This window comes from Siphateles boraxobius, unplaced genomic scaffold (genome assembly GCF_051911475.1).
Source record: "Siphateles boraxobius isolate OS27281-9 unplaced genomic scaffold, OSU_SipBor_1 8, whole genome shotgun sequence".
NCBI lineage: Eukaryota > Metazoa > Chordata > Actinopteri > Cypriniformes > Leuciscidae > Siphateles > Siphateles boraxobius.
Window position 1 is genome coordinate 40,288,344 of NW_027509208.1, and position 11,540 is coordinate 40,299,883.

The 11,540-nt window shown below is 33.6% G+C and overlaps 1 protein-coding gene across 2 annotated transcripts in view; it reads left to right on the forward strand.

The window, feature by feature from the left end:
• slc24a4b (solute carrier family 24 member 4b) overlaps positions 1–7,636 on the forward strand; it is a 68,836-nt gene extending 61,200 nt beyond the window's left edge. For both annotated transcript variants that reach the window (XM_077219516.1, XM_077219515.1), the window contains exons 12-17: positions 274–415; positions 1,409–1,575; positions 1,670–1,784; positions 3,121–3,233; positions 3,350–3,415; positions 5,991–7,636. In XM_077219516.1, the coding sequence (XP_077075631.1) occupies positions 274–415; positions 1,409–1,575; positions 1,670–1,784; positions 3,121–3,233; positions 3,350–3,415; positions 5,991–6,140 (753 nt within the window). In that variant the 3' untranslated portion in view covers positions 6,141–7,636. The remainder of the gene's footprint in view (positions 1–273; positions 416–1,408; positions 1,576–1,669; positions 1,785–3,120; positions 3,234–3,349; positions 3,416–5,990) is intronic.
• The last annotated feature ends 3,904 nt before the right edge of the window (positions 7,637–11,540 follow it).

Genomic DNA, 11,540 nt, shown 5'->3' on the forward strand with positions numbered 1-11,540 from the left:
AAAGCTCATAAAGAGATCGTAAAAGTAATTCATATGAATTGAGCGGTTTAGTAAATTTCTTCTGAAGAGACTTGATCACTTTATATCATGAACAGATTGAATTTAGGCTTATATTCACATATAAACTTTGAGAGTACAAAAACATAAACAGTTTAAAAACCATTGTCTATGGAAAGTCCCCATAAAACTTGGAAACTCAACGTGTGTGTGTGTGTGTGTGTGTGTGTGTGTGTGTGTGTGTGTGTGTGTGTGTGTGTGTGTGTGTGTGTGTAGCGTCAGAGGTTGGTCCAGTCAGCCAATGGAGTGGAGACGGCTGTGGTGGACGGCAAGCCCGACATCGAGAATGGAAACATACCAGAAGACAAAACCAATGAAGAGAAAGAGAGTGAACTCACCTCTCCATTCAGATTTCCAGGTGATCTATCTATCCATCCATCCATCCATCCATCCATCTATCATCCATCTATCCATCCATCCATCCATCCATCCATCCATCTATCCATCCATCCATCATCCATCCATCCATCATCCATCTATCCATCCATCCATCCATCCATCCATCCATCCATCATCCACCCACCCATCCATCATCCATATCTATCTATCTATCTATCTATCTATCTATCTATCTATCTATCTATCTATCTATCTATCTATCTATCTATCTATCTATCTATCTATCTATCTATCTATCTATCTATCTATCTATCTATCTATCCTCCTGTAAGTCTATCTATCTATCTATCTATCTATCTATCTATCTATCTATCTATCTATCTATCTATCTATCTATCTATCTATCTATCTATCTATCTATCTATCCATCCATTTATCCATCCATCAATCCAATCCAATCCATCCATCCATCCATCCATCCATTTATCCATCTATCCATCCATTCATCCATCCATTTATCATCTATCCATCCATCCATTTATCCATACATCAATCCAATCCAATCCAATCCATCCATCCATCCATCCATCCATCCATTTATCCATCTATCCATCCATCCATCCATCCATTTATCCATCCATCAATCCAATCCAATCCATACATCCATCCACCCATTTATCCATCCATTCATCCATTAATCCATCCATCCATCAAAGGTACTTTTTCACCAGTTACATTTATAATTTTACATCACTATTTAAAAATGTAGTTGACACTTTTTGTTACTCTTTCTTTATTTTTTAAGTTGCTTATTACTTTTCACGTCAAAAAGTAAAAAAAGAAATGTATCTCATAATGGTTCATTTTATCAGCATATATGAGCATTTTAAAGGAATAGTTTTGGTTAAACACAACTGAAGCTCGGTAAACAGTATCAAGCTTTGTATCTGATTGTAAACGAGAACAGAAAATGTGTTTATACTTCAATATGTTAGTTGTGTGTGTGTTTCAGGCGGCTGCGTGAACACGACTAAATGGCTGATCTCTTGGCCGTTATTGTTGATCCTGTTCTTCACCATCCCGAACTGTGCCAAGTCTCGCTGGGAGAAATACTTCATGCTATCCTTCCTCCTCTCCACCGTCTGGATCGCAGTCTTTTCCTACTTTATGGTGTGGATGGTATGCGCGATACGTATCTCTCTCTCTCTCTCTCTTTCTCTTTGATTTGTCTTTCTAGTTTTATCAACCCCCCCCTCCCCACACTGTCTCTCAGGTGACGATCATCGGATACACACTCGGCATTCCTGATGTCATCATGGGCATCACGTTTCTGGCCGCGGGCACAAGCGTCCCGGACTGTATCGCCAGTCTGATCGTGGCTCGTCAAGGTAGATCGATCGTGCCGTTCTGATCTCGACAGCTACTGGCTGATCAATAAAACTGCGGCAGGATGGAAATACTGAATGTTTCACATATCGGAGCGCAGGATCCGATCATGTGATTTCCTGTTCCTGTGTCTCTATCAATCACATGGGCTGCATCTCAGTGCCATCTGTCCAATGTAGAAGTGCATCAGAGAACAGTTGATGTTACCCACAATCCTGTGCACTCGAAAAATATTGAAGCTCATACTGCTTTGAAGTTTATATGTATGTATCTAAAAGTTAAAGGTTAAATGTGTAATTTCTGGCACAAAATGGAATTTTTATAGTCAGTGTTTTTGAGCCAATGTTTAGTAATGTTTTGATAGGGATGACAATGATGAACAGCAGCATTTGACTAAATGCTTTTTATTTAATACAATAATTAATGATTAATAATAAATATGTATTTTATTCTAATTAATATTAAACATCAGTAATAATAATTAATAATAATAATGTTATTATTATTATTATGAACGTTTTTGAGTCAATGTTTTCTCTAGCAGGATGCTCAGACAAATAGGATTTAATAAAATAATTAATACATATTTATTATTATAGATTATAATTATAATAATAATTTATTTTATTTGTTTTTCTTGCAGGATGATTAAAGAAAATTAACAAGCATTTGACTAATACTTGTTTATTTAATAACATAATGAATAATAAATATGTATGTATGTATTATAATTAATAATAAACATTAGTAATAATAATAATTAATAATAATGTATTATTATGTTTTTGAGTCAATGTTTTTTCTAGCAGGATGCTCAAACTAAATCTTTTAATAAATAATTAATAATAAATAAGTATTATTATAAATAATAATAATAATAATAAAATAATGTATTATTATTGTTATTATTATTATTTTATTTGTTTTAGTCACTGTTTTGAGCTAAATACTTTATTCTATTTTATATATTCTATATTTGCTTTAATTTTGCTAAAATGTTCTGTTTTGGCAACTTTTTTCTGCTGTTTTGGAGTTTTGCATTGCTTTAGAAAAACGTGTAATTAACATACTTTTTGACTTGATTTTTTTAAATTTATTGTTTTATGTTGCTTATTACTCTTTTGCTATATTCACTTTTGCAGTTTTACTCTGTAAGTCACGTTTTCTTGTTAGTTTTTCTGCTGACTTGTTTTTACATTGCTACTCTCCATCAGCCATGCAAATGAATATGCAACCACTCTGAAAGTTTGCATTACATACATCGCACCGATACAAAGAAATGTGAGCTCTGAATCTTTTGGAGAGGAGTTGACATTGCTTGTTCTTCTGTTTCTGCAGGTCTGGGAGACATGGCCGTGTCCAACACTATCGGCAGTAACGTGTTTGATATTCTGGTGGGACTCGGTGTTCCCTGGGCACTGCAGACCATGGCAGTCAATTACGGATCAGTTGTAAGCACATCGAGCCTTGGCAAAACCTCTTCTGTGTGAACCGAGATCAAGCTTCTGTGTGAAACACGACTGCAGTGGTGTAATGCACTGATGATGTTGTTTGGTCCTCTGTACAGGTGATGATAAACAGTCGAGGACTCGTATACTCTGTGGTGCTTCTACTGGGATCTGTCGCTCTCACCGTGAGTAAATCCGCACGTTCCTGACTCTGTCAATTCTGCTGAAAAGATTTCAAAATGACGGGTGTAATTTGCTGGAAATCTGTCAGTACAGATTCTCTCTTCATAGTGAAATACACATCCCTGTTACTGCTGGTACTGTATCAGTTATGATTATTAAAAACGGTATGTATTTTTAACCTGCATTTTACACCGTTGAGAACCATTTGTGCCTCTCGGTAGTCATTTGCAAAAAAGATATTGAGAAAGATTATAAACATCTTGATAAATAAATCAAATAATAAAAAGTCAAAAACAGATCAATTTAAACGGTTTAATTTAGCACTTGCTAATAGTAGTACAATAACATTTAAATAACAATACATTTAAAACAGTAACAATTAAGGTTATTTCTAATATTATTGTGAAGTGATTGACAATTGCTTAAACTGAATGTTGTATTTTTACTGAATGTTTGAATAGTCAAATGGTTGATTGTTTTAAATAAATCAAACAAAAAAAATCTATCAATAAAAACTCACATTCACACTATACAATTCAATTTAGCACTTGATAATGTAGAAATGACAATGACATTAAAAAGTTATTTCTAATGTTACTGCAAAGCGATTGACAATTGTTTAATCGGAATAATGCATTGTCGGTTTTAACTTAAGGGGCTATGTGTAGCTTTTTACTTAAAAGAATCTTTAACTGTACGTTCACACCGCCGCCGACTTGAGCGTCAAAGAAGCTCTGGCCGCTCTGTCAAGGACGCTTGTCAAAAAGCACGGGGAAGCTCGTTGGACGCTCTGACGTAGCAGGGAGAAGAGAAGTGTCACAACATGAAATGTAATAAACAGAAAAAACAAGCAATACATTGAAGCAACCTTTTATTATGACAGCATTTTTATAACCGTTTTGGTCACATTTGGTCTGGGAAAAAAAATAATTAGCTATTATTATTATTATTATTTGCATTAGGCTATTATTTGCATTAGTGCAATTGGTCAAATCGTTGTCACCGTGAGCAAATGAATTGCATTCCCGCTTAAAACGAGCGTATCCCATGCCTCGTTCTTTTGTAACTGGTCCCTGTAAGCAAACAACGTCATATCATATATGATAGGAAACCCAGCAACAGCGATTATCAGCTTCTCCTCCATGTTCTCGCAACTAATGTTTTGGTAGGAACGAAAGTTCACATCGTATGTTTCTCCGGAATCAGCCAGAGTAAAGGACGTCTTTATTCTGATTGGTTTCTGGCGTTTTGCCGCTGCTTGATACTTGGGCTTGCATCCGTACGGCAGCCATTAGTACGCAGCGGCAATCGCTAGCAGTGACGTTAGTGTTTCAAATGGACTCTGCGGACGGAAAGAAGCGACTAGCCTCCAGCACAATCCAGGCACCCACGGATGACAATGACAAGTGTTTTTAGAGCAAAAGTTCATGTGGTATTCTGAATGAAAATAAAGTATGACAAGTTCATACATCAAGGTTGGAGTTCCTTTACCTTACCATAACGTTATTGCTATTCTACAAATAGTATAGTAGTACAACTACAATAGTAACTAAAAATAAGCATAACGTCTTCAACTCAGTTATGTAATTTAGCGTTACTCTACAATAGTCAAAATAAGAGGTCTGTGAGTGTCGGGAGTGTGTGTTACAGACAGTGTAGTGTTACAAAACTTTTAGAAGTAGACTTCAGTTGATAATATAAAGTAGCACTGCAACATTTTACTAAAATATGGTCTGTCAAACAATAACCTTACAGTACTGCAACTTTTCTTACCTCTGTAAACATGCTGGTGAATCTCGATGAGCCGTTTGTGGTTGCTGCGGCAACTCTCTGGTTGCTGTGGTCGAGCTCGTACGAGCGTGCGCACCGAGAACGAGCATGAGACTGGCTGCAGTTTCTCTAACGGCCACTGGTGTCAGTAACGGTTAGAAATTTCAGAACTTACGCAATGCTCCTTTAATGAATATTTTGTTCATCAAATGGTTGATTTATTTTTAAATAAATGTTGCGAAGTGATTGACAATTGCTTAAACTGATTTTTTTGGTGAAAATTTTAATAATCAAATGGTTATTTCTTTTAAATAAATCAAATAATGAAAAAATACTTTAATATAAACATACAATCGAACTATAAAATTTAATTTAGCAATTAATAGTATAGAAATGACAATAAAATCAAAGTTATTTCTAATGTTATTGTGAAATGATTGACAATTGCTTAAAGTTTTTACTTGCTGAATGTATCTAAAATCAAATGGAAGATTTTTTAAAATACATTTTTAAAAATCTGTAAAAACACATTCACACTATACAATTCAATTTAGCACTTGATAATATAGAAATTACAATGAAATTAAAAAGTTTTATGTTATGCAAAGTGATTGATGATACTGTATTCATTTTTTATTAGCATAATGTTTGGTAATGAAAAACCTTGATCTATTTAGCTTTGGTTACACATTTCATAATTGATATCCCGACTTTATGTATTGACTTATAGACTTCAAATGAGTCCTGAGTTTCACAAATGGACTCCCTCCCGTATGTTGTTGTTTTCTTCATCTTCTTCACCCGCAGATTCTCGGGATCCACCTAAACGGCTGGAAGTTGGACTTTAAGCTGGGTGTTTATGTGCTGGTGCTGTACGCCATCTTCCTCTGTTTCTCCATCATGATCGAATACAACGTCTTCACCTTCGTCAATATACCCATGTGTCGGGAAGACTAGAGCCTCACCAACTGCTCCATATCCCAGAATGCACCATCCTGATGTCACAATCATCCTGAGTTTCTCTGTCCTCTCACTCCAGAACCATCATCACCTCAGATGGGACGAGTGTTAGTCTTCATCAGAACTGACGCTTGATTTACTCACTGTGGACAGAGAAGATCTTCCAGTCAAGCTCATTTTCCTGACCTCGAACCCCAGAAAGAGGAACTTCTCCTCGGCAGCTCTTCTCTTCCGGTTCAGATCTTTAATATCCCAAAATCCATTGCGTGTCCACCAAATATGGATTGCATCAGGAACGTATACGGGCGCCTGAATAAACATTCACTCTTTTCTACACGCCTGTTTTTCTTCTCTAGTTTCTTTTTCTTTGCCACTTTGTTGAAAAAGGTCTTTTTGTAAGCGTGTCTCAAATTTCCGAGTCAAATCTCTTCATTAAGTCTTTTTTGCTCATACAACTGTGAATTATTTTGCTGCATATCACTATTTTTTTGCCTAAAAGGAAGCGAAATTTGTAGAAATATAAGAGAAATGAAAGTATTGCACATGATCTATTATCACTGTATTGTACAGTATTATTGTATTGTACATGCATTCTTACCATGTCCTAATCATCAGAAGAATGTTTTTGTGAAATTATCATGCTGGGTGGCTCCGCCCTCGGTGAAATCTCATTGGTCCAAACATTTCTGCATGTTAATCATCAGCAATGTTGAAGCTAGTTGCAGAATTGACAGTGGCTGCATCTGAAATCGCATACTTCCCTACTATATAGTAGGCAAAAAAAATTAACATTAATTAATCCGAATTAACAGTACTCATAGTACTCAGTACTCATGATAATGACAACATGGCGAATGCAGTACGTCCGGATTACTTTCATACTATATAGAAAGCACTTTTTAGCAGTCGTGAAGTAATTACTTTTTTTTAAAACTAGATTTTAAAGTTTGTTTGTAAAACTAGAAAAGTTTGTCGAAAGTTTGAAGAAGTTTAAAGTAGTTTGAAGTTTAACGTAGTTTAAAGTGTGAAATAGTTTAAAGTTTGAAAAAAGAAAGATTAGTTAGAAAGGAAGAAAGAAAGAAAGAATAGTCAGAAAGAAAGAAAGAAAGAATAGTTAGAAAGAAAGACTGAAAAACTGAATGTCCAATCAGTTAGAAAAGATATAGCACACCGCGTCAGAAAGAGTCTGAGCCGAGTTTGGAGTATGTAGAGTTAAAGCTCTAGGAGATAGAGTTGTACATTTTAGTAAGAAGAATAATAATAACTAGAAAAAAAAGTTTGTCGAGATAAATTTTAAGTTGGCTTGAAAAAGCATAGCTAGAAAGTTTGAAGTAGTTTTAAAAGCTTAAAGTTGAAAGGTTTTCAGTTTGAAATAGTTTTAGTTGGATAGATGGATAGAAAGATTAGAAAAAAGAAAGAAAGAATAAAAGAAAGGCAGATTAGAAGAAGGATTAGTTAGAAAGAAAGAAAAAAAGATTAAGTAGAAAGAAAAATATTAGCCAGAAAGAAAAAAAGAGATTAGTGAGAAAGAAAGAAAGAAAGAAAGAAAGAAGAATAGTTAGAAATAAAGAAATATTATTTAGAAAGAAAGAAAGATACGTTAGAAAGAAAGAATGAAAGAAAGAAAGATTAGTTTGAAAGAAAGAAAGATTAGTTTGAAAGAAAGAAAGATTAGTTTGAAAGAAAGAAAGATTAGTAAGAAAGAAAGATTAGTAAGAAAGAAAGATTAGTTAGAAATAAAGAAAGATTAGTTAGAAAGAAAGATTAGTTAAAAAGAAAGATTAATTAGAAAGAAAGATTAGTTAGAAAGAAAGAAAGAAAGAAAGAAAGAAAGATTAGTTAGAAAGAAAGATTAGTTAGAAATAAAGATTAGTTAAAAGGAAAGAAAGAAAGATTAGTTGGAAAGAAAGAAAGATTAGTTAGAAATAAAGATTAGTTAGAAAGAAAGATTAGTTAGAAAGAAAGATTAGTTAGAAATAAAGAGTAGTTAAAAGGAAAGAAAGAAAGATTAGTTGGAAAGAAAGAAAGATTAGTTAGAAAGAAAGTTTAGTTAGAAAGAAAGAAAGATTAGTTAGAAAGAAAGAAAGATTAGTTGGAAAGAAAGAAAGATTAGTTGGAAAGAAAGAAAGATTAGTTGGAAAGAAAGAAAGTTTAGTTAGAAAGAAAGAAAGTTTAGTTAGAAAAAAGAAAGATTAGTTTTGTAGTGTTTCAGTAAGTTCATAACTTAATAAGCACTTAATCAAGAGAGTTTGTGATTTCAGACACAGCACACAGCACTCGTGCCTGATCAGGACATGATCTTCTTTTCTTATCAGGATTTCCTGTAGAAATATCCAAACATCCTTAAAACAAGATAAGTTTTGACTAAATTTAGTTTGATTTATTCTTAAAAAAAAGAAGAAACATTTGCCAATGAGGTATGTTTGAGTTCAAAACTTGATGAAATTAAGACTGAGTTATTAAGAGTTTGCAAAGAACACGACCTCAATTAAGATTTTTTTGTGTTAGTTTCTTACAGAATTGGCGAATGGTTTTAGGCTTGATTAAATTTAGTAAAATAAATGCTTAAAAGAATATGAAACATATTTAGAGAAGTGAAAATTTTGCACATAATCCATTGTTATCATATCAGGAGTAAAAAGAACAAATGAGCGGAATAAAAAAATATAATGTAGAGTTTTTACGAGTTTTAAAGGTGTAAACAGAATATCCTCAATTCATTTTATTTTCCTTATTATATCATTGGCTTTTTTATAATAATAATAAAACATTTTATTCATAATGGACATCAAAAACAGACAAAAGAAAATCAATAAGCAACAAGGTTTTAAGCATAAACCTGATTCAATTTAGTAAAAAGGTAATAGAAATATTTAAAAATGCAAGAGGAAGTTTGTACGTTGTTATTGTAAAAAGAGTAGTTATGTCAAATCGATTAATCACATCTAACATAAAAGTTTATATACGTGTGTGTGTGTGTGAGTATAATATATACACATATATTTACAAACTTGTATGTTAGCTGCAATTATTAACGATTAATCGATTAGGCAGTAAATATGAGTTTTTGCTAATGAGGTAAGCTCAGTTTAAATATTTTTTATAGTTTATATATTTTAAATAAATTTCTTAATTTTCCAATGATGTGATAAAAATCAACTTAATTCAAGAAAAGTACATGTATCCTGTTTTAAAGATATTTAGATATTTTTTCAAGAAAACCACACACAAATACTGATAATGAATGATTTTGTTTTGCAGTGCAATTGTGGAATTTGTGTTTTTTTGTGTGTGTGTTATTTACAAAATCTTCTTGCTTCATCATGTTAGGAGGTTTGGATGTAGCTCTTTGTGTGCTCTGTGAATATAAACTTGCCTATGAAGAGATTTAATAATCATATTCCTTTATGAGTGTGGTTTGTGATGGTTTAGAGCTGGTCTTGATGCTCATGAGATTCCGACCCCTAACACTGTTGTTTCCAGAGGCACTTTAAAGCAAGTGAGCGCTTCGGTCTCATTCAAAGTGCAGATGTGTGTGTTTGTGTGTGTATTTGTGTGTATCTTCACGACGGTCCCTCACCTGATCAATTCGTTCACTGCAAAAAAATGATGTTCCTCAGTATTTGACTTGTTCCCAGTACAAATATCTAAATATTATTAAAGCAAGTTACATTTACTTGAGAAGCAAAATGACTTAAGAAATTGGAGCCAATTGTTTTTCGGAAGAAATTGATCCAAATGAAGTGAGTTTTTGCTTAAAACTAGAAGAAAAATCTGCCAATGGTGTCAGAAAAATAAACTTAACTCAGAGGGAAAACAAGATGAAGATGACGCTTTAGCAGATTTTTTTTTCTTGTTTAATTTAAGCAAAAACTCACTTCATTTTCATACATTTTTCAGAAAACAAAACTAAGCATGCATATGAATATGAATATTCTCTAGTGCCATTTTGTTATAAAAGGCGTTAAATTGAACAAACACATCCATATTTCACTCCAGATCAAAAGACAACATACAAAATTTTTTCATATTCACACTGATTCCGTGAAAATTAAGCACATTTTTCTCTTAAACTCTCCATGCTTGGGTGTTTTTGTATGTTTTTTCATGTTTTAGGCAAAAACTCGCTTCATTTTAATATATTTTTTAGAAAACAAGACTTCACATCTTCAGTCATTTTGCTTCTCAAATAAATGTAGGAAGATTTTTAAATGAAGATTCATTTATTTGAGAAGCAAAATGACGGAAAATATTAAATCTTGTTTACTGTAAATGTGTCAAAATGCAGTGTTTTTGCTTAAAACAATATATTGTTTTAATATACTGCACATATATTGGAGGAGGGTGTGCAATACTTCTCCATTTCCCTTGCATTTCGAAATACTTTTCTTCTTTTTTAAGTGTAAATGAAACTAAATTCAGTCCGGTTAATGCTTCAAAATATTTTTCAGAAAAGAAGACCTAACATCTTCCGTCATTTTGCTTCTCAAGTGAATGTATCTTCATTTAAGAATGTTTAGATACTTGTACTAGAAAACAAGACTGAGGAAGGACATCGTTTTATGCAACGTGAGCACGCCTGCAATGCATTGTGGGACGTTCCACCGAGGTGATCTCCGGACAGTCGTCTCCATGGCAACCACATCCCTTGCCCAGCTCGACCTGGCAGCTACAGAACCGAACCTCTGTGGAGACGTTTTCCCGTCAAGTGGGCCGAAACATTGTGGGAATCCGCAGATGCTTTTGTGGGTTTATGCAAATATGAGCGCTGCTGTTTCTGTGCAGATCATTCCGGATGTCAGAGGGGAACACTATAAAAACATGATCTTTTATGAATGTTTGGAGTGCAATAGCAATAGGATTTGGACTTGTTGTGGACACTATGCAGGGAGGAAGTGGCATTGACTTCAAGACTCACACATTGAACTTTTGAGTGGAACATGAAGGTGTTATTGAGATTGTTGTTTGGTTGCAGCTTCACATCAAACTCGCTTTCCTCGCAACGTCACCCAGAGACTATTAGTTCCTCTTGGCTTTTCGTACAGACACTTCATGTAAATGCGTTTCTGTCCGACAAAGGAACATATAAAGAACAAAACAAAGCATATATGAAAATTCTCTAGTGCCATTTCATAATAAAAGGGGTTAAATCTAACAAAAACGTCCATATTTCACCCTAGATCAAAAGACAACATAATATTTTGCACGTGAATTCTGTTTTTGTACTGTTATTATTATTTTTCCTTGTGACTGATTTCATGAAAATTAAGCACATTTTCCTCTCAATGCTTGGATGTTTTTGTAATTCTCTTTTAAATAAATACCGTAATACACTGTAAAAAAAAACACTTATATGATCAATAAGTTATGACAACATGTTTTTACATTGTTTAACTT